The sequence below is a fragment of the Canis aureus genome, chromosome 24, assembly GCF_053574225.1.
Source record: "Canis aureus isolate CA01 chromosome 24, VMU_Caureus_v.1.0, whole genome shotgun sequence".
Lineage (NCBI taxonomy): Eukaryota > Metazoa > Chordata > Mammalia > Carnivora > Canidae > Canis > Canis aureus.
In genome coordinates this window covers 28,531,891-28,555,796 of record NC_135634.1, presented here as the reverse complement: position 1 = coordinate 28,555,796, position 23,906 = coordinate 28,531,891, and the positions used below count along the sequence as shown (strand labels likewise).

Sequence of the window (23,906 nt, the reverse complement as noted above, 5' to 3'; positions counted from 1 at the left end):
AACAGATGGAAATTCTAGAACAAAACTCAACAAATTTGAAACTAATAATTTAACAACTGTTTAACAGCAGAATAGACATAGCAGAGAACAGGATCAGTGAATGAGCAGAGTGATAAGAATAAACTTATGAAGGAGTAAATAGAATTGAAAATAAAATTGTGGAAAATATATAGTGAGGAGATCTAACATAGACTTATAGTTTCATAAGCAGAAGAAAGAAGAAATTGAGGCAGAAGCAATATTTGGAGAAACATGAATTTTCAAGAATTGATGAGATAACAGCTTACCAACTGAAGAAATTCTGTGTACCACAAGGAAGGTGAATACAGAAAAACCACACCAAGGAATTTCATGGTCAAACTTCTGAAAACTACCTAAAGGGGGAAAGAAATCTCAAAAACAGAGAAACAATGCATATTACCCTTAAGAGAAATAGCAATGATACTGATAGTTGACTTCTCAACAGAAATCATGAAAGTCAGAAAGAGTGACTTTAAAGTCTTGAAAGAAAATAATTGTTAACTTAGAATTGCATTAAAAATATTCTTCAAAAACAAAGGCAAAGGAGTTTTTCTGTGGCCAAGATGAAGTAACAGGAACATTATTTGCCTTCCTGAAACAAAACGAAAGCAAACAAAATACATGAAAAAAGTAATATTCCAGAATCTGGACTTTAGGTGATAAAGAGCACCAATGATCCTTTAGTGATGGAAAACAAATGAGATGAATTGTCTGATTTCCAAGGCTGCATTGCCTTGAGAGATTTTCAGTCCAGAGGGAGAAGTAACTGAGGTGGGGGTTGGCAGACTCCATAGTTGAGGAGACAGATCTGAGAGTCTGGAGAGACCAAGGAAGCTATAGTTCATAAGATAATGTACCTGAGAGACATGGGTACAGAGGAAATCTGCAGATTTCCTAGTACCTGTGCATGAGGAAACTACCTGAGACTTTAGAAGAACCATCTAATTTCTTAGTACCTGTGCATGAGGAAACTACCTGAGACTTTAGAAGAACCATCTAAAATAATTAAAGGGAGCATTATCCTGTGCTCACACACAGCTAACAACATAACTGTTTCTACAAGCCTCACAGGAAAAGTTCATAATTTGAAGAGTACTGAATAGAGTACCCAAGAAGGTCTTTCTTCAGTAGGAAGAAATAATAAGCTGTAGACTTAGCACTATTCTGGATCTACCTAACAAATTTAAAAGCAAGACATAAAAAGATCAAGTTTCCCCAAGTAATATAACTATATTCCAGAACAAAGCTCTAGATAATTTATAGAAATACAAAAATACTCAACACAAGACCAGACTAGTGAAATTAACTGTTTGGCATCCAAAGATTACTAAGTGTGCAGAGATAGAAAACCATGACCCATAATGGAGAGATGATTATCAAACAGAAATTATTGAGAACTGATAGTTAGGATTAACAGAAAGAGACTTAAATAGGAATAGGTCATTTTAACTCTACTCAATAAATTCAAAAAGCTAAAGGAAAGATTAAACATTATATATATATAATTCCAAAGTGTATATGTATATATATATATATTTCCAAATATAATTTCCAAATTAAACTTTAGGAGATGAAAACCACAGAATTTGAGATGAAAAATGCTCTTGGTATGAATAATGGCAGATGAGACATTGTAGAAGAAAAAACTTTGTGAACTCAAAGACATAGCAATAGAAGCAAAAATAAAAGTCAAATTGAGAATAAAATGAGCAGATCATTATTAAGATATGTAACAACTGCAAGTGCCCTAATAAATTATTAATTAGAATAATCAGAAAGAGGAAGAGGGGGAAGGCAGAAATAACATTTGAAGAAATAATGATAGAAAACCTTCCAAGTTTGAAGAAAACTACTTACTCTACATCCAAGAAACAAAGAACAATATGAAGAAAACTAAATCAAAGCACATCATTATCTAATTACTTAAAACTAATGATAAACAGAAAATCTTAACAGTAGCTAAAGGATAAGACACATCATGTATAAAGGAAGATAAGGATGACAGCAGATTTCTCAGTGGAAACAGTATAAGATAAAAGAAAGTGGAATAACATCATAAAGATACTGAAAGCATAATTGTCATCTTGAAATTCTATATTGGAAAAATATCACTTAAATCTGATAGTTTTGCTTCTGTTCTAAATTTTTATGACAATTAAATGAAATAATGTTTGAGGAATTAAAAATTCTGAGTGAAAGCACATTGTTAAAGAACCACAGCCTTAGGAGCTAAATGAATCTGGATTTGAATTTTGCCAGTGGTTTCAAATTTGGCTGAGCCATTTAACTTATATAAATCTGTTTATTTTCTGTAAAATAGGAAATGGGCTAAGTTGCCCTAGATCATATGTTTGAAGTAAGGATTAATGGTTTATGCAAAAAAAAAAAAAAAAAAAACCTAGCATAAAGCAAACATATCAGCATCAGGCTATTCTCAATTCCTTTTTGCCTTATTTGAAATATGAGAGGATCAAGTCAGAAAAATGATCTCTGTGATCCTGACAATTGAAACATTCCTATGACTAGTACAGATGTGTCTTACCAAGACATCCAGGATATTTGCAACTTCATATCCACCAGGTCTAATCAGCATGATGTCACCAATGTAGTGAAGCAGAGTGATATTTTGTGGGTTGGTGAATGGTGGATATCCCTGGTGACTAAACTAATGACATATAGCTGAAGGATTAAGAGACAAGATGGAGAAGGTGTCATGTTTCTATTAAGTGGGGAAAAAAAACCCTTGCATCTAGTTGTCTTTTGTATTCAATACAGAGAACATTATTTCCCAAATTTATAAATTTTAAAAATTTATGTTTTCTCCAATAGAAATGTCTTATGTGGAATATCAGCTGCAACTGACAGTCAAGTGAGCACTTGACTAAATTCATGATAACCAATTTCCTTTACCTAAAGTCTATATCTATCTGAAATTAATTAAATGGAGAAATGAAAGGAATCACCATTTCTACACTTTTCATTTTATGTTTCACTGATTTCTGCAATTGTTTTAGGAATATTCTATTTCTTTGAGAGTATTACTTTGGTAAGGAGGAGATTTTTCAGGAATCCCCACTTTGGCCTTTCCTCCCTTTAGTAGCTCCAAATCCGTGGGTCAAGAAGTCAGTGTGAGGATTTTGGTAGGTACCATATCGGTATGTTTCAGCAAACATACAAGATGCCCTGAATCACATCCTCTCAGCTTTGCCATTTATTTTAGTGACATCTGGAGTTCACATTTCCATCCAGGCTTCTACTCACTTTCTGCTGACAATGTCTTACCTCAAGCATGTGTCTTGCATCTTTATCTTGTGCACAGGCTCCTCTAATGCCATGTTGGCAGTGTGCACTGAGCTCACTGATATACAGAGTTTGGAATTACAGAAGAATTTACTCCCTGGAGCAATTTTTGACCAATAAGGGCGAGAGCTACCTCTAACTTCTAGTAATTAAAGGGAGAGTTCTAAGAATTATTCTAAATAGTTCTTCAAAGGTCTCCGGGGGATTGAGCCCAGGTTACCATAACTATAACCACCATGTTTGATACTCTTACTCCCCATTTATACTCTTTTTAGTTTTCCACAGTTCAATATACTGAACTAAAGAAATAGTTTGTAGAGCCATGAGGATCACTGTCAGATGGACTTAGGCCATCATTTTTTTTTATCACCTGACTCCCATGAGCCCCACATTTTCTAGTGGACCATAGTGGCATTTTGAGCACCAAGATTTCAAATTAATCATCTCAGAGTCATTTGTTCAATATTTCCTCTACAGTCTGAGTCGTTTCCTCCGCTGTTGCACAATAATCTTGGTAAATAGCTGAAAGTGCTTTGGAAATGACTAGAAGATTACATATTATGGCAGAGGTATAAAGTCCTTCCTCAAAGGGCCCTAGCCTTTGGCTCCCTCAAAGGGCTGTATATCTCTGAACTGGCTCAGCCCAAAAAAGTGAGGGAGGGAGGTAACTCTTTGCTATAGTGATTCAAGGTGGTTTCTATTCATCACATGTAGCACGTTTTTTGCTTACACAGATCAATTAAGACCTTAGTAGACTTTATTTCAGTCCTAGAGATTTCATCATTAGTGATCAGTGCCAAAGATCCCTGCTGGTCAAATAACTGCAATGATTTCACCAGTCCTTTTGCTTACTATAGTTGCCATGTCCATCATACTTCTGACTATATGGTAGCCTACTTTCCAAGATGATTTAATTCCTGTATTTATTAGAGAAGCCCATTCTGTAATTAACCTCAGCATCCCCAGTTTTCAGAAGACAGCAACTTGACAGTGTATCAGATATGCTGGATTTGATAAATAAGATAATACTAGCTGCTATAATACAAATTCAACATTTCAGTGACCTAATAGGATTCATTTTACTTTTTGTTCAATTTTACGTTCTGATGTGGACATCCTTATTTAATTATTGCTTTCTTCTATATGCTGATCTAGGGACCCAGCCTGCATTTGTCTTGTGGTTCTCCTGTCCCCAGGGTCCCAGAGTCCTCTATTAAACTAGTACGTGGAGAAAAATAGAATGGATAAGGAATATCCAGCTTTGGTGTGCCTTGGCCCTGAAAGAGACACAGATCAGTTCTGCTCAAATTCCAGTGTTGAAAATTAGTCATAGGTGCCTACATGAAAATGGGGATATGAAATGCAAGCTCTAGATGGGAAGAGCCACTTTCTGTCACTCCTCAATATGGAAGGGAAAACATAATTTTGGTAGGCAGAGAACGACTTCTGCAATGTTGATCCTTCCCCTTCATTGATGCATTTCTAATGCTTTGGTGAAAGAATTATTTTTGAGCCTTCTTATGAGAAATAGGAAGAGTGAGTGAAGAGATTTATGATAAATCTATTCTAATTTCCTATCTCCCTAAGAATTCATATCACTTTCTCTTCAATATAATAAAGAATTTCTGATGTGACCCCTTTATTTTTTAATTTTTAATTAAAATTGAAATAATTAACATATAATGTATTATTAGTTTCGGAGGTAAAGTTCAGTGATTCATCAGTTGTATATAATACCCAGTGCTCATTACATCACATGCCCTCCTTAATGCCCATCACCCATTTACCCCATCCCATTACCCACCTCTCCTCCAGCAACCCTCAGTTTGTTTCCTAAGATTAAGGTTTGTCTCCCTCTCTGATTTTGTCTTATTTTATTTTTCCCTCCCTTCCCCTATGTTCCTCTGTTTTGTTTCTTAAATTCCACACATGAGTGAAGTCATATGATAATTGTCTTTCTCTGATTGGCTTATTTTGCTTAGCATAATACCTTCTAGTTATATCCACATCGCTGCAAATGGCAAGATTTCCTTTTTTCTGATGGCTGAGTAGTATTCCATTGTATATATACATAAACCACATTTTCTTTATCCATTCATATGTCCATGGACATCTAATGTGGGCCCCTTTTAAATGCAGGTTTTAATTAACCAAATAAGCAGACTATTTAGAGCCACTCCCAAATGTTAAAACCAGTTCACTGAATCCAAAATTTGTGATGAATTAACACTATTGAAAAATTTGGCCCAATCTGGTGTTACATTCCTTCCTACCTGGTCTATGTTGTTTAATGACCTCCTAGACCCAATTTTGTACTTTTTCCTGTGGGATACCATGAAAATAAGCTGTATTTAGAAACCTGGAGGTTGTAAGAGTTGGTGGGTCGAGTCTTGAGGAGAAATAGCATTCCTTACAAGGTAACTGCCTCCTGTGATATCCTTAGAGTAGTTTCAATCAGGAGATGGCTGAAGTTATCAGAGAGGAAAGAGTTTTCTTCTGGTAAGTGAGACTCAGTGGGATATGTGAGGTCAAAGTACTCAGATACTGTATTAATCATGCCTCTTTGTTGATTCCTTACACACTGAATGACAATCTTTCTGTCCTAATTACCTTAGAGCCAAACATCAGTTAATTAAAAGCAGTCCCTACATGACAGAGCTTGTTGAAATTGTTTAAATTAGCCAATCCCAAACCTGCTTAGCTTGCTTAGCCTACTTCTCTCATGCCTTCCTACAAAAAACACAAAAGCGGCTCTCGCCCACCTTCTCCCTTCGCTCCTCTGCATCTTCACCAGTCTTGTTGCTTCCCCATGTGGTCTTACATAGCATCTTGTGCTTCCTCTTCTTCCAAACTGTAACAAACTATCCTTTCAAGACATTTGTCTCCTATTGACTTCACCATATGTGAATAATGATGATAGAACCTCCATTTAGAAACAGATGCATATAAAGCCACCTTAATATCCCCATTTCAATTTTCAGGTCTCCACTTTTCCCCCATCCTATCTTTTATATGAGAGACCTATAGAAGCTGTGAATTCAATTTATACTGTATTTTTTAAAGATTTTTAAAATTTATTCATGAGACACACACACACACACACACAGAGAGAGAGAGAGAGAGGCAGAAACACAGGCTGAGGGAGAAGGCTCCCTGCCCCACAAAGAGCCTTATGTGAGACTCAATCCCAGATCCCAGGATCATGCCCTGGGCCAAAGGCAGATGCTCAACTGCTGAGCTATCCAGGTGTCCCAATTTATACTGTATTTATGCAACTAGTACCCCAATACTTAGATTGGGGCTTAAATTTTGGCTACATTGGCTCAGCAGCCAAAGAGAGAAGATACATTTTGTATAGCAGATATAGACACTCTCTGGTTCTTTGACTATGCCAGACTCTGGTTCATTACTAGTTTTTTTAAGCTTTATTCTCAGCAGTTAGCCTACCCTTATAGCCCTTGTATTTCTCATTCAATTATAATGGTGGAGTGCAACAACGACTTGGTCTGCCAAAAGCTCGTTTTCAATAGCTACTTCATTCTAAGGTACTATAGGTGACAGCTAAATTAGTACATGCCACAGACTACCTGTATCCCATTTTCAAGTGGTAACAAAGCCATCAAGATCAGATATCAATAAAAACAGAATCAGACATCTAATTCTAGACCATCCAGGACAGCACAAAACAAAACAACCCCATAAATGGACCCACCCTTACATTTTATGGTCAGCTCTTCAATGGGTGAAAGGAAGGTCTTTTCAACATAATTGGCATATATGTATTTATAGAAGAAATGAATCTTGATCCATATCACATCATACATGGAAATTATTTCAAGATAATATTAAAGCTAAATAAATAAACATAAGCCAAATAAATAATAAATAAGATTACATATATCTGATAAATGACACACACTCAATATATATAAGCAACTCCAAAACTCAAAAATAAAAAGACAAACAATCCAAGTTAAAAATAGGCAAAAGACTTTAACAAGTACCTCACAAAGACAGTTATACAAATGGTCAGTAAGCATATGAAAACATGTTCAGAAAGGGAGACAGAACATAAAGACTCCTAACTCTGGGAAACGAACTAGGGGTTGTGGAAGGGGAGGAGGGCGGGGGGTGGGGGTGAATGGGTGACGGGCACTGAGGGGGGCACTTGATGGGATGAGCACTGGGTGTTATTCTGTATGTTGGCAAATTGAACACCAATAAAAAATAAATTTATTATTAAAAAAAAAGAAAACATGTTCAACCTTGTTAGGAGGGAAGTGCAAATTAAAACCATGAGATACCATTTCACACCCACGGAATGGAGAAATCAGAAAGACTGATAATGCTAAATGTTGGCAAAGGTATGGAACAATTAGAATTTTCATCTATTACTGGGGTTGCAGGGTAGATGGTATAAAATAACTATGAGATTTACCTGGCAATTTCTTATAAAGTTAACCATATATCTATTCTATGACCCAGAAATTTTACATCTATTTACCCAACAGAAATGAAAACATAACACAAGAAGGTTTGTTACAAGACCCTTTATAAAGTAGTTTTATTTTTTATTATTTTTTTAAAGATTTTTATTTATTTATTCATGAGACACACACAGAGAGAGGCAGAGACACAGGCAGAGGGAGAAGCAGGCTCCATGCAGGGAGCCCGATGTGGGACTCGATCCTGGGTCTACAGGATCATGCCCTGGGCTGAAGGCAGGTGCTAAACCACTGAGCTACTCGGGGTGCCCGGTTTTATTTTTTTAATAGTAGCCCCAAACTGGAAGCAATTCAAATGTCCATCAAAATGGCAATGGATAAACCAACTGTAGTATAGAATATTACTCTGCAGTAATAAGGGAAGAGCTATAGATACACACAAATACTTAGATGAACATCAAAACTATTATGTTAAAGTAAGGAAAACAGACACAAAAAAAGGATATGTTTTTCCGTTAATAGAAAGTTCTATAACAGGTAAAACTAATACACACACACACACACACACAAAAAAAACCCAGAATGGTGTTTGATCCTGGTGGAAGGGAAGGGGGTGGGAGCAAGTTGGGATTGGTAGGATAAGGGCTTGAAGGGATCTTTCTATGGTGGTGGAAATGCTCTATATTTTCATAGGAATATGGATTACATGGCTGTAAGCATTGTTAAAAACTCATCAAATTATATAGTTAAGAGCAGGACTTTATGTAAATTATACCTGTTTGAAGAAAAGAATTTCTAGTTAGAACTCTTATTTCTTCCTTGCAGGATTGGCAAACATCGGAAAGTCTGACAACATGCTTTGTAATGGAGTCAGAGCAGGCCCCTTCCTGCACATACTTCCTTTCATAGCATGCTGGCTGAGTGGCCAACTGTTTCACCTTCTCTGTCAACCTCTGCCCTGAGAGGGCACAGGATTGTGGCCTCTCAGTCTCTCCCAGCCTCTGACCTCTGAACTTGAAGATCAAGTTGCTGTCAATGCTGCTTCTTTCATGAAAAAGATGAAATTCTTTATACCTACCTTTCTCAGGAATAGTTACCCTTCTGCTTGTAGCTGTATTTCCCTGCATACCAACAGCCAAAAGTCTGGGGTAGCTCCGCAGTTTTGGCAAAAGAGCTATATACTGATTTTCCCTACTCTCATCCATTGAAATGCTTCTTCACTCACTCTCTAGATTCAGATGGTGGCCAAGCTGTCCTGTTCTGATGCAGCCATTGAAAGCCAGCACAGAGAACCTCTTTTCATTCTCTGTTCTTCCCTTTCACTATGTATGCAGAAAAGATTTCTCCTTTCTGTTTTATTTTGTTGTTTTTCACAGCTCAAGGAATTCTGCTTTAGGCAAACTTGTATAAAAACACCGATCTTTTTGAATACAGCTTTTCCCTCTCTCTTCAAAAATGTGCTGAGTCGCCTCTGAAAAAAAAAAGTCATTTATTACCTCTTGTCTGGTTGCAAAAATTACACTCTTGGATGATTGCATGAAGGATGGAAGGTCTATACACTCTTTCAGATGGTCCAAAATATAATTGGAATAAGTCAAACTTTTAGGTGGCTATTTATTAAACAGTAATTCCTTTGATTCTGCACTACCCTAATATATTTACCATTTCCTTTTTTTGCTTCAAGTTGAGTTTGTGATGTTTGCATGCAAAGGTGCCTTTACTAACTATAGCCCATTTAGCAATGTGTTTCTTTCCCACATTATCTCTAGGACATTTCTACTTCAATGATTTCCTGATCTTGAATTAAAGGATTGTTGCACATGATCTCTGAGATCCCAAAGTATTTAATAGGGCTCTGGACCAGGTGATAGCTATGGAAGTGAAGGAAGGTAAAGAACAGGATCTTTCCGAAGACCAAATCTGTATAGATCTCAAAGATCAGCTACAAATTAAGGGAGAGAGAAGAATTGGAATGTTCCTTATTTCAAAACCAAAAACAAGGAGGGGGGAAGGGGGGAACTGTCTAGTCTTGGAAAAGGAGAGAATCTGTGGAAGGATATCTGTTTATAGGAGAGAAAAGAACAAGATTTCTGTTTCAGAGATTCCTGGCATGCCCCTTACATGCAAAGCTGCTCCATCCAAACCTCTGGAGAGGATTCAAGCTGAAATTGTCAATATGTCTCCAAGTTCCAAGGCAACAATAGGCTGTGCAATAGTTCCCAGGCATATAGTAAGCACCCCCAAAGGTATATGACTATTTCAGACACAACTAATACTATGAGAATCCCTTGCACCCCACCCTTGACCTTACTCCAAAAACTGAGGACACTTGGCTTTGAGGCACTACAGTGTTTAATCATAGGGGTAATAGAAGTATCACAAAATGCAGTAATAAGATGGTCCAGGGTGATAGAAGAAAACTGTACCCACAGTCTGGATCATGCATATAAGGCTTTCCTGACAGCGTGGTCTCTACGTTAATCCATAGCAGATAATTAGACACCTTCGTATACACTCCAGGCAGTCTCTTTTCGCCACAGCCCACTCCCCAGCTGACAATGCCCAGCTGGTACCATATGCTTTGGTTGTCTTTTTTCTGGCAAACCAGAGGCCCTCCACTGTCACCCTAGGAAATAAAAGTTCTTTGGGAGTGGAAGGGACGTAGAAAATTAGTGTTATAACCTACTGAGGTGTGGGCAATTGGCACAAGGCAAAAGTACTTATAGTGTCTTTTGATGAGAGGACAGTCTGATTAGGCTCTCCAACTATATGATTATGCTCTCAGCCCCATGACTGTCAGACAAAATGGTAAACAATTTGGTCAAAAGCAGTGGTAATGAATGACATCTTGATAAAAAAAAAAAGTGAATATCCATCATCATCATTATCTAGTCACATGTGTTCATTTTGATGTACCAAGAAGTGGGTTTTTTAATCCACTTTGCCTCTAAGCACTGTTGTTGTTTTGAGAATTCTTACAATTTTCTCATCACCTTTTTATTTTAAGTCTATTTTCAGCCAACCCATTTTGGTCTTTCTATATTGTTCATAATAGCAAAAAGTAAAAAACAGAAACAAAAATCCATTATATCTCATAATAGGTCACCAAGCACACAAACTGATATATACAAAACACAAAAGATACAAAAAATGAGTCAAAATGTTATATTAAATTTGAAAACATTGCACTTGAAACATTAAATTTGAAACAATTTACAAATTTTAAAACTTCATGAAAAAGATTGCCAAATAAGTATAAGTAAAGGGAATGGACATCATTGACATGAAAATTGAGGAATACACAGCCTTTCAATGTCCCAAATCTTTGGGGCCATTTTCTTAATTTTAAACTTTCATCATTTAAATATAGTTGACATACAATGTCATATCAGTTTCAGGTACACAACATAATTATTTGATGATTTTATGTATTATTCAATGCCATAAGCATAGTTCCCCTCTGTCACCATACAATACTAGTATAACACTTTTTGCTATTTTCCCTATGCTGTACTTTTCATCTCTGTGATTTATTAAATTCTATTAAAATTATGTATCTTCATACAGAAATTAGAAATCTCAGATATGGAAAAAGAACATGAAGAATACCTATAATTATATATATGTAAATTTATAAACATATATGCTTGTATATGAAAAGAATATTTCAGGAAAGATAAGGTTACACTATAAAAGTGGTTTCTCTGGGGAATAAACAGGAGAACAAGTCTAAGAGGTAAACTTCTTCACTGTACATCCATCTATAACATTTGAATTTTCTCTACCATGTAGTCAAAAAAAATAAATGAAATAAACATTTCTAATTCTAGCCATTCAGAGGCAACCCCTTAGTCAATAATTTTCCACATTCTTGAGTATGCAAATAACAATACATCATTGTTATTTTATAGAAGTATGATCAGGTGGTACATAATGTTTCACAGTTTACAAAGATTTATTCTTGAAAATATTAAGTAACGCACAAAAAAGTTGAAAAGAAGCACCATTCAATAATATGCCAAAAATCTAAATCCAAAACAAAACAAACCAACAGGATATGGGTTTATCTGATTTTTAAAAATCAGATTGTTATCATGAACAAGTTTCTGTGCCCATCAATTTACTTCGAACCAAACTGTTCTTCACCTAATTCCTTGAGGTCATTGGAAAGTCCCATGACCTTTCTTTAAAATGAAGAATTATAAGCTCTTCTGTGGCAATGAGGGGATCTACATGAAGGATGTCAGGTAAAAAAAGCAGTACAGTTAAGGTCTTAAATTTCTGAAGCTGAACAGATCTTGGTTCATTCACACTCCAGGGGGAAAGATTTAGCTGAGACAATGTGAAAATTTTCTTCAGCATTTTAAGGCTTGGCTTTGATGCTGGTGATAATAACTACCTCTCCTGCAATATGGCTGTGTGAATGGAGGAAACAAGAGCTGTGAAGCCATGTACTGCCCTGCTATCTGGCACATCTGTACTCAATAGTAGCTCCCAGCATTTCTGTGGCTATTGAACTAGTCAAGTCTGGGCATGACCAGGCTGAGCTACTGGATTTGGAGCCCCGTTTCTACTGGATCCCAAAAGATGGCTCCAATCTCAGAAGACAGAGTGCCTTCATTAGAATTCTGGGTCTGTAATTTAACTTGTGTCCTCTGCAGGCTGTCAGCTTCCCTGATCCTCATTTTTCCCATCTGGAATAGTCCTAGTTTACAAACCTTTCATGTACTTATGGACATGGTTTGTAGAGTGTTAAGCACTGAACAGGTATAAGAGATGGTGATGGAGAAAATTATATTTCTAACATTTACTATGACTATCTTCTGCTCTGCCCTGTTTTAAGTGCTTTTGTGCCTTGACTCACTTACTTTCACAATAGTCCTAGAAGGTAGGAACTCTTAATATTCCCATTTTACAGATGAGGAAATCTGAAAAAGCACAGGCACAGAAGGAAGTCACAGGCAGGAGGTAGAAGAGCTGAGAGGGAAGCTAGGGGAAACTGCATCCCTAACCACTATCCCACACAGTCTCCTTTTGGTTACAGAGCATCTGTAGTGGCTGAATAGCATCCCTCTCAAATTCACGTCTACCTGGGACCTCAGAATGTGAGCTTATTTGGAAATAGGGCCTTTGCAAATATAATTAGTTAAATTAAGATAAAGTCCTACAGGATTAGGGTGGGTCCTAATCCAACAACTGAAATCCTTATAAGAAGAGAAAATAGGAGACATACATACAGGGGAGAAGTCCATGCAAAGATAGAGGCAGAAAGCGAAGTGACGCACCTACAAGCTAAGGAATGCCATTGATTGCTGGAAATTACTAGAAGCAGGAAAATGTAAGGAATTATCCTCCCTAGAGCCTCCAAAGAGAGCACAGCTCTGTCAATACCTTGGTTTTGGACTTCTGGCCTCCAGAACTATGAGAGAATACACTTCTGTTGTTTGACTCCACCCTGTTTGTGGTAATTTGTTACAATACCTTTAGGAAAATTATCTAGAAGGGGAAGAGGGAGCCAATTATTTGGGAAATATTGATCAACCCTCTTGGCAGCCCCTTTCCAAGCAAGGGACAAGTTCTGTTACCTGGCAGGCATCTTTCCCTTCTTGAATGTTCCCAGCACACATCATGTTCCTGGTGAGCATAGGCATAAGTTGGGAACATATTTCCCATTTGACCAGGTCGATGTTGACTTTGTGCAGCTCTTCAGTCATACTTTGTGTAGGAACTGACCCAAAAAAGAAGCAGATAGGGAGAGGCCCTGAGCTCAAAGTGGTCCCTTTGGGTTGAGGTTAAACCCCTACCCAGCATCACGTCTTTCCACCTCAATAACCGAGGAACCACTGCATGGCCCAGGCAACTACTCAAATTTGGACTTAGTGGAATGATCAGGAGACTCTCAAGACCATCCTCTTTGATTCCAGAGCTCCCCACAACTGGGTCTCTATTGGATCTCAGCCTGAGTATACTCTTCTCACTCTTCAGAAGGTGCCAACTCCAGGTATGGTCCTAAAAAGGTATTTCATTTAAATCCATAAGAAAGTAAAGAAAACCCATGATAACAAGTTCTGTCTTGGGGCCTATGGCCTACAAAGATGAATTTGAATCATGTCAGGACCTTTGAGTAGTTCATTGTCTATGTAAGAGGTGAATGTAACACCTAGAATGTTTCTTCCCCAAAGATGAGGATATTTTCCTTTTTGCATAGTGCTGAATTCCCAGAGCCTAGAACACTCCCTGGAAGAGGTTCAAAGAATACGTGCTGAATGAAGCAACAGGAACTCTAAATTAAGAAGGTGACCTTTTTTGAAGTTCATGAAAAGCTTCCAAGGGTAATTTCCAATGAGGAATTCTAAAATAGCTCTGAGCTTTGAGATCATGTAAGAATCAATGTACTGTCAATTGTATGCCTGCTTAGAAGAATGGCACTGACTGGAATTTTTTTTCTGTTTTTTTGATATTGAAGTAACACACATTTACCAAGAATAATGGAAAAAGGGCACCATTTTATGAATTGGTTGGGCAAAGTGGTGGGAGTGCGTTACAGGTTGACTCTGTAACAACAAATTTATATTCAGTTTATCCCCTTCTTCTTGGTCTGGTTCTGTGGTTTTCAAATATTTGGGAAACCAAGCCCTTTGCTACAGGGGAGCAGATCTGACACCATCAGTTGAAACAGAGATGCTCTGCTGACATTAGTGTGGGTTTCTTAGAGCCCAGTCCATTTTGCCACCCTTATGCCCATCAATGTGTCCCTCAAAATTCCTCCAAGTTACTCTTGGACTCTGAGCACTTCTTTCTGAGTTATCACTGAGGCCCTGTTTAGGGTTTTTGTTTTATAATATGACATAAAACTTGCCACAAGAGCCCAGGAAGGCCAAGGAAGGATGATTTGCATGTGGATTAAGGCTAAGGTTCATCATGGCTCCTTAAATGATAACCTAAAGTTTCCAAATCCACCAGGTAGACTTCCCAGAGCTAGCAGAGCCTCCAGAGTTTGCTTTCTCATTGAAAACATCAAACAGGGTGCCACCCTCTACCAGGTTGGACTATAGTAACTCACTGTTAATGCCCCATCCAGTCACCCAGCAGTTTCTCCATTTCTGTATGTCAGTGACCTCTGAAAGGCAGATAGGTATTATGTTGGCACCCAACTTAAATGGAGATTTGAGCAAAAGCAAAGCAATGTCATGATTCAAGAACCAGCTGTCAAAATAAGGGTGAATAATTAGCTTGTCCACTTTCATCCTCTTCAAGTTCTTGATGCCAATGATTCTTTCACCATGCATAATCTCCAAGGCAGATCTTATTTAAAAACAAAAGGAGATAAAAAGGTAAGTAGTGGAAGGGCAAAAAAAGTGGGCCTTAAGAGTCAATAATCCCACCAGTGTGAGGCTGTGATCCTGAGAGCTGGAGGGATGGAGGCACCTGGGGCCATGCACTTGGTCCCTGACTGGGCAGAAGGAGACAGATCTGAGTTCTAGTCTTACCCTGTTGCCAACCAGCTTTTGTCTTATGGTCTCTTGGTCTTCTTGTCTTATGGTCTCACTTGTAAATTTTGTTACCAAATGTCTGTAAGTTATGCTCTACACAAGTAATTTAGGGACATAATCTCGATTTGCAAAAAAGGGTGGAGTAGCTATTAACAAACATCTGGGAAGTTTCTAAAAAATACTGGTGTATGGACTTGAGCAAAGACAGCCACGTCAGGAGCTTCTCTCATGCAGCCAGGCCTGGTGCCCTGCCCTTGGGTTCCAATACTTTCTAGGATTCTCTGACTCTGTAGTCACTGTCAGCTTACTTTCTCCCCCAAGTAATAGGAAATGCTTAGGAAAGTACTTTCCAAAAGTTTGGACCAGGACCACATGCACTTGGAAAGATACTGAGAAGTCCAAGGAACACTTGTTCTGCCATTTGGGTCCCACACAATAAGATATAAAACATCCTAGGAGGAGAACCACGTCTATGCCTCCTGTAGAGTGTGATATTCAACCACTCAGGCATATATTTCGCCTCTTGGTATTTTGTTTTGTGACTGACAAACCTGGGTGGAGCTTCCAGGAGAATAATAAGCATGTAGGAACAAATATTCTACCACAAAGGTTAAAACAAATCTGTTTGCAATACTTACTCACTTTTGTTTATGAAGCAATGGGCTGCGGTTAAAATCCACCACTGGCTGAGGATCGATCCTCCACAGAGATGTCTCCTGTTGTAAAGAATACTCACCTGCCATGGAAAATCATTCAAGTCTGCAGGTTCCCCACCTGTTATTTCCAAAGTTTCTGACTTCTCAGGCTTTCTACTTTTTATTTGGCCGCATGTCGCTAAAAGTAAAAAGAAGGACGAGAGACAAGAGATCCAGGACCCAACAGTCAAGGTTGGTTGTCTTAGAAGAAACTTAAGTACAATGTCCCTTTCTTCTTGCCTCCCCAGCACACAGGTATCAGTAGCTCAGCCAGGTTAATATGGGGTCAGAGATCCATCAAGCAAAAATGATGCTTCCTATTGCCTATGAAAGGCATCACAATTGTAATAATGTGCTTATGGGGAGCAATGGCCACCTCCTTCATCATAGCTTTGCTTTTTGGAAGGGTCTCCCTCTGAGAGCTTGTGGGGAGGGAGACACAACACAAATCCTGAAGCTGGATCTTGCTATTGCCTCTCAGTAAGAAAGCCCAAATAGAAATATTCTTTTATTTTAAATTAGGCCTCAGTATCCCCTGAAATAGGGCCTTGGTATGATGTCTTGGCATAGATAATAAAATCCTTCTCCTTAGCTCTGGGCTTATATTTTCACAACTTCTATGCCTGGATGGCACAGAAATCAGAAATTCTACAGGTAAAGGGAAACTGATCAGCCCCTCCCTTCCTAAATGATTGCTCTCCTGTATTTCCTATTCTGATTAGTGGCACCGTTTTTCGCTTAACTTTAATTCTAGGGATTCCAGTTGTACCTTAAAAGGAATACAAATTTTGGCATTTCCTATGTGATAGGATTGTTTTGACATCTGTTGGTGTCTTTCAAATGTCATAATATCATAAAACCTAAAATGTTGAGTGCTTACCATTTGCCAGGCACCATTCTGTTTTGCATAAAACAATTTAATTCTCATGTAAACTCCATGAGATAACTGAAATTATTATTGCCTCCATTTTAGAGGTGAGCCAATAAAGGCAAGTTTAAGGGTTGGGATATCTGACCAAGACCCAACAGCTAATATATAACTGAACTAAGATTTGAACTTAGGCAGTGTGGTTCCAGAGTCTGCTTTTATTACCATGAGGCAAACTGCCTTCAAAGGAAAACAAGGGCCAAACAAGGACATCTTAGAATTAATATTCTAATAAAGCAAAGTTGGATCTCTGGGAAATTTTCTAAATACTTAAATAAAATAATAATTTGTGAAAATTTATACGAAACTATTGATGATTAGGAGTCAGATTGGATTCATGATTAAAAATCCCCAATATAGGAATATTTTTGTGACATAATAACTATTACCTATTAAGCACCTACTATGAATCAACTTCTCTATTGTGTATGTCATTTAATAATCCCAGCAAACCTCTAAGATATGTTTCATTAATCCCATTTTATAGATAAAAAAATAAGAAATATCATGTGATTGCCCAAGATCATTTAGCTTGTAAGAGGCAGATAGGGATTTTTCAGTCAGGTACATCTGGTTCTGAAGCCTAATTATCTATTCTTTATCCTTATAGATTTCATAGTTTGTCTATATTTCAACAAAACCCCTGCTCAGTTCTTTGAGAATCTCATTTGGCTAAAATGATGGTATGTGGTCTGATGATTGGTCTCTAAAGTGAACATCAAACAGGTTGAGATATTATATCCAAAGCACTGATATTCAACTCTCTGTGTACCTGCAACTCTGAATTGAGGTGGAGAAAAGATTTCACCTGGTGAACTAAATCTGATTGGGGGGCAGTGGCTATCTGCAGTTCTATATGTAAACAAATCCAAAAGTTCATCTAAGCTCAACAGGAAAAAGTACTGTGATCTATCAGTAGTTTTTGCAGAAGGTCTGGGGATGTTGGATCAGCAGTAGGATACCAAACCAGGCAAGTAATAATAGATAACTTTAAAATTTAAAGGGGCACAAAATCATCTTAAACTTGGAAAAAAGGGGTACACAATAATGCATGAAGGGAAACTGAGCTAGAACTAAATTACAGATCACAGAATTGAGATGGAAAATTATCTGGCCAGATCTGAATCTGGACATGAACCACTAATATGAAACTCAATAAAGAATAGACACAGGGTCTTCAACTTCAGATAGAAAAATAATAGATCCAAAGCTCTAGATGGTGAAGGGAGCTTGGAAGTTTTCATGTGAAAATATCAACCATAAGATGCTGACAACATGATGTCACTGCTAAGCTCTCTACCTCATAGATGGCAACATTTGAATGGTTGTCAGTCTGAGGCCACACAGGTAAGAATGATATTAACAAATGGAATGTGTTCAGAGGTAAGTGGCCAACATAAGAGGTCTTATAAGAAACATGAAAGAAAAGACTCAGATGGGCTTTCAGACTCTGGCAGGACTTTCTTAAAGGTGAGGCATCAGGCTTGTTTAGATCCACCATCAGTGTGTGAAAACTACAAAGTAGTATGAAAAATCTTAAAGAAGTATAAAAATTCTGCCATATTGTTATATTCTATGTCGTTGGCCTTTGCACAGAATTGAGGCGGACCTGGACAACCTAACACCTACAGATGTGAAATTCAAAAGAGTCCCTGGGAGCCCAGTTGTATATTCTTTGTATTAAATATTTGTATATTCTTTATGGAATTTCTCTATAGTGGAACAGGCTACCTATAGAGTCTTTAGTTTGCTCAAGGAGTATACTTGTGATGAGCCGTGGTGTTGTGTTGGAAACACTGGATCACTATATCGTACACTTGAAGCTAATATTACACTGTATGTTAACTAACTGGAATTTAAATTAAAACTTTAAAAAATGAGGGGATTCAATAAAATTATCTATAAGGTTCTTTCCTATCCTAAAACACTGTGCTTTTATAGTTCAAAATGTAAGAGGGAAATATTTTTACTTGTATTATATTAATATAAAATGTCATCTTTATTTAAATTCTTATATATAAAATATATACTTTAGCTTCCTTATTCTTAATTTTTCCTTAATAGGTAGGTGATTTCAATTATAAAATTTTAAATGTTTTATTGATATTGATGTCAGGTTGCCAATGGTCATGCATACTGAAATGTCAATGTACTTACATGAAAAATCTCATGCATGTACAATAATTTTTCCATATTATCATATGCTAATGGCTCAACTTTGTTGAAAATTATATAGAATTGGGACTGACTTAGAAAATAGGAGACCTGAGGTTGTAAATTTTAGGAGAGTCTCTGAGACTTGTGTCCCTGGGTGCTCAAGGGATTTCTATTTTCTGTAGATAGAGAACCAAATGAATTTTGGAGTCTGTCAGCACCACAAAGCAAAATTCCTGGTGGGAGTGTTCAGAGATGTCCGCTTGTAAGTCCCACCTGAATGAAATCACTTCAGACTCGAGATTTTTCTCAAGTGACTGATTCAGACCCAGAAATGTGACCAGGCAGTTTAATTTAGGAAGGTCTCGTTTCAGCTTTTTAGTCCAGTGGTTTCTCTTGGTCTGTACTATCAGGGTGTCTCAGAAATAGTCTTAGATTCCAAAGATTCCTAAAGATTCTATTGGTATATTGGTGACTATGAGAGAAAGAGTAGCATGACTGGAGAGACAGAATCAAATCTGCAGAAGGCACTGTGGTCTTAGCATGAAAAGTTCCTGGCTCTGTCCTAGCTGGCAGGACATCTGGTGAAGAGGGAAGGAGGTGGAGTTTGGAGTTTAGAAGTTCTGAGTTGGCTGCATTGTTTGATGGCTGTGTGACTTGGAGCCAGAGACTTGGCATTTCTAAGCCTCAATGTCCTCATCTTTAATACAAATATAAGCGTTAACACAGCCTGTTGCTGTGTTAGTGTAACATTTCATGTAACATTGATTTAGAGTGATGGTATTTGGCTTCACTCTAGTCTGGATCAAGGGAAAGAGGTCTGAGTTTTTCCCAAGATCCTTGGTGAAATCTGGGGTCATCTCTGGGCAAAATTTTGTGGGAGAATGCACTTGTTGGTTGTCTTTCTCTCTTTCTTTCTTTCTTTCTTTCTTTCTTTCTTTCTTTCTTTCTTTCTTTCTTTCTTTCTTTTAAAGATTTTATTTATTTATTCATGAGAGACACAGAGAGAGAGAGGCAGAGACACAAGCAGAGGGAGAAGCAGGCTCCATGCAGAGAGCCCGATGTGGGACTGGATCCCGGGTCCCCAGGATCACACCCTGGGCTGAAGGCAGCACTAAACCGCTGAACCACCCAGGCTGCCAGATTGTCTTTCTATATCAATGGCCATACTTAGTCTTTTCTGCTTCTCTCTTTGCACTTTAGCTGCAGTATCTCCTCCCAATCATAACTTTAAATATCATCTTTATACAGAAGGTCTCACATTTGACCTGTCATACTTCTCCACTGAGCCCTTAACTCTTTTAACCAACTGCTCTACTCAATATCTTATAAGAATGTCTAAAAGGCACCTCAAACTTAATGTGGCCCAAACTGAACTATCAACTTACCTGACCCCAGTCCAAATCTGCTTTCCTATTAAGCATGTACAGTTCAGTAAATGGTATCTATATGCATCTGTTTGCTTAGGTGAGAATATCATCTGTGAGTTATCCTTGACTCCTCCTCTTTTCTGTTTCATGGCATCCAATGCAGCAGCCAGTCCGGTCAGTATTACCAAAAGATAGCCAGAAACCAATCACTTCCCTCCATGCCTGCTGCTATAAACCCATCCAGGCCATGCTCACTCAATCTTTCCCCTGCACACTCTATCCTCTGCAGCAGCCAATGTCTTTTCCTCAAGTACCTCTCATTTCTACTCTTCTGTTTAGACTCTCTGATGGCTTCCTATTGTGACCAGAATAAAATCCAAAGTCTTACCTTGCCTTTATGAGGCTCAGCATGATCTGGGCCCCACTGACTACTCCAATTGCATCTCTCTCGAATTCCCCCTTCCCATTCACTCTGCCCCAGCAACACTGGTCTGTGTGCCTCCAAAACATACTGAGCTCATTTATGCTAAGGGCCTTTGCACTTGCTGTTGCATCTGCTTGGATATATGTCTCCTTCTTACCAGATTAATCTCAAAGCCTTCCTGAGGCTTCCTGAAAGCCTTCGCGAGACCACCTAGTAGAATAGTCTCAACAACCACCTACAGACTTTCCATTATAAAAGCCTATTTTCGTGATTCATACCATTTAATAGGAACTGAAATTGACTTACTTATTTACTCATTTTATATGTTTAATACATCCTTCCTCTCATTAGATAGTAAAACTACATGAGTGTAGGAAATGAATATGTCATTCTCTATTATAAATTGACTCCTAAAACAACTCCCGGCACATGGTAGAGGCTTAATATTTGTCAACCAACAATTGACTAAATATAACACAAGTCTCCAGAAATTCTCAGGGAGAATTATTCCCAGGGAGAATCCACAGTAGCAATTAATACACTGCTTTTATTATAGTTATATCATGTTACCGTTTTATATTAGGCCAGTTAGGTTCCACATGATCCTTCAGAATGTTTTTAAAGAAAAAGCAGCCTTACTCATGGCCTTGAAGCTACAGGATATGGCTAGTTGCATCTCCAGCTTGATGGCTGGTTTTCTTTTTCAAACGGTTTTCTTACATCAGTCATTCACTATGAAAAACTCTGGGACCTAACATAGACATAAAATACACACACAGACACCACGATTCTCCACACGTAACTTTAAAGTTGAAGGTGTTGTGGGAGCAATAATCTGGAAGTCTGGTCCAGGTGCCCTCCGCATTAGATTCACCTAAGGGGCTTCTTATGAGTGCAGTTTCCTGGATCCTACCAAGAACTGCACGATCAACATCCTAGAACTTGACATTTTGAACAAGTTCCCCAGGTGATTCCCCTGTACTCCAAAGAGCAAGGGCTCTGGTGAAGCACAAACACAAGAATACCACGAGACACCTACTTGCTGGGGAGCTGTGTGCCCAGAACAGCAGCAGGGTGACTGGCAGCAGAAGTAACGCTCTTCCATCCCTCCATCCTTTCATTGGCTTTGGTCTTTACTCAAGCCAATGGACAGCCTTCAGAGGACACTGTGCAGATTCAATTCAGAGGGGCTAAGTCTGGGTTTTGCTCTCTCTGTTTGCTATCTCACATCCCAGCCTGACCATCAAGGTCACAATAGGGCACTGGGTGGAGTAGTCATGATCCAGGCAAGGCAACCAAGTGGCATCCTGCACTCAGGACCTGATTATTTCCATGAGACAATCCTCTGGGATGTGGAGGTCAGTGTGGAACTGGGAGCCAGAGCCAGGAGGGTAGGAGGCCTCCAAACCAGTTGGGATCCTGTAAGTCGAGGCATCTCAGATTCACTAATGCATCAGGACAAAAGAGCTGAAACCACTCCCCAGAAGAAAGGATCTGAGGCTTCTAGTCCAAACAGCTCAGGTGATACAGCAGAGCGAGGATAGCCTCAGACTCCTAAAAAAGAGAACTCACATCGCCAGAGGGACCTTAGGGGAGCTACTGAAATTTAATCCTCAGATTACTCATCTGCAAAATGGAGATAACAATAATACATCATTATATCATTAGGAGGATTAATGAGATAATGTGTATATCCTAGCACAGGACCTGGCAAATACCAAGCCCATGATTTTAATTCTCTACTAATATCTGTATTAATGTTTCTCTCTACTAATTGCATCTCTATGGGCTCCAGCAAAGAAAGGTACATTGTCCATACTGACTATAAACAAGACATGCATAAAGGGCAGATCCATGCAGGGTGGCTTTCATTGATGCAGGTCATTCATTTGTTCAGTAGGTTAGATAGCACTTTATGTAGCACTCTCTACATGGCAGGCTTGGAAGATAATGCAAAGATGAACAATATTTGTTCTCTGTCTCCTAGATGCTCATGCCCATCTGAAAGAGACACATGACCAAAGGCATCAACAATACAGTGGAGTAAGGACATGGCTGTGAACTGTAGAGAGGCACCCAACCCAGTCTGGGAGGAGCACGTATATGCAGTGGGTGGCAGAAAGAGGCTATTAGGGAAGATTCTTTAAAGAAAATAAGCTCTGTCTGAGCTGAGTCAATCTACAAAGAGAAATGGTATTAGGGAAGGACAGACAGGCATTTGTTATAGATTGATGATGTCCTTCCAAGATTTACCTTTTAAAGTACAAAACCCTAGCACCTCAGACTGCGACCTGATCTGGAAATAAGGTTATTTCAGATACAATTAATATGAAGTCTTCCTGGAGCAGGGTTGGCCCTTAATTCAATATGACTGGTGTCCTTATAAAAGGAAAATTTAGATACACACACACACACACACACACACACACACACACATACACACACAGGAAAAATGCCATGTGAAGACTAGAGTTAGGCTGTGACAAGCCAAAGAACTATCCAAAGCCAGGAGAGAAGCCTGGAACAGATGCCACCCTAGTGCTTTCAAGGGAGCATGACTTCCTGACACCTTGATTTTGGACTTCTGGTCTCCAGAACTCCAAACAATAAATTTCTGTTATTCTAAACCACCCAATTTGTGGTACTTTGTTATGGCAGTCCTAGGAAACTAATAATGGCATTCTATATGGGCAGGAAAAATGTGCAAAAATACCGAGGTATATGGGAACTACAGGAGCTTTATTTTTTTAAGATTTATCTATTTATTTTTAAAAAACATTTTATTTATTTATTTGAGAGAGAGAGTTGGAGGGGAGCAAAGGGAGAAGAAGAAGGGCTCCCCACCGAGCAGGGAGCCCAATGTGGGGCTCAATCCCAGTACCCCGGGATCATGACCTGAGCCAAAGGCAGATGCTTAACCAACTGAGCCATCCAGGTCCCCCAAAATTTATCTATTTACTTTAGAGAGAGAGAAGGCAGAAGTAGGAGAGGCTGAGGAAGAGGGAGAGAGAATCCCAAGCAGACTGCACTGAGTGCAGAACTCAAAGCAGGGCTTGATCTCAGGACCCTGAGAACA

The 23,906-nt window shown here is 38.5% G+C and overlaps 1 protein-coding gene across 5 annotated transcripts; it reads right to left on the bottom strand.

Moving 5' to 3' along the window:
• Positions 1 to 8,504: 8,504 nt before the first annotated feature.
• LOC144295956 (serine protease 52-like) lies at positions 8,505 to 22,042 on the bottom strand. Of its 5 annotated transcripts, none has more exons than XM_077868659.1 (5): positions 21,870 to 22,042; positions 15,898 to 16,093; positions 14,830 to 15,071; positions 13,352 to 13,494; positions 8,505 to 9,237 (listed from the first exon to the last, which is right to left on the bottom strand). In XM_077868659.1, the coding sequence occupies exons 1-5, from the start codon at positions 21,949 to 21,951 to the stop codon at positions 9,001 to 9,003; spliced, it is 900 nt and encodes a 299-aa protein (XP_077724785.1). In that variant the 5' UTR covers positions 21,952 to 22,042; the 3' UTR covers positions 8,505 to 9,000. The 5 variants fall into 5 exon arrangements, with proteins under 5 accessions (XP_077724785.1, XP_077724788.1, XP_077724783.1 ...); XM_077868662.1 differs by lacking the exon at positions 8,505 to 9,237 and adding an exon at positions 9,244 to 10,408; XM_077868657.1 differs by lacking the exon at positions 8,505 to 9,237 and adding an exon at positions 9,244 to 10,392.
• Between the last annotated feature and the right edge of the window lie 1,864 nt (positions 22,043 to 23,906).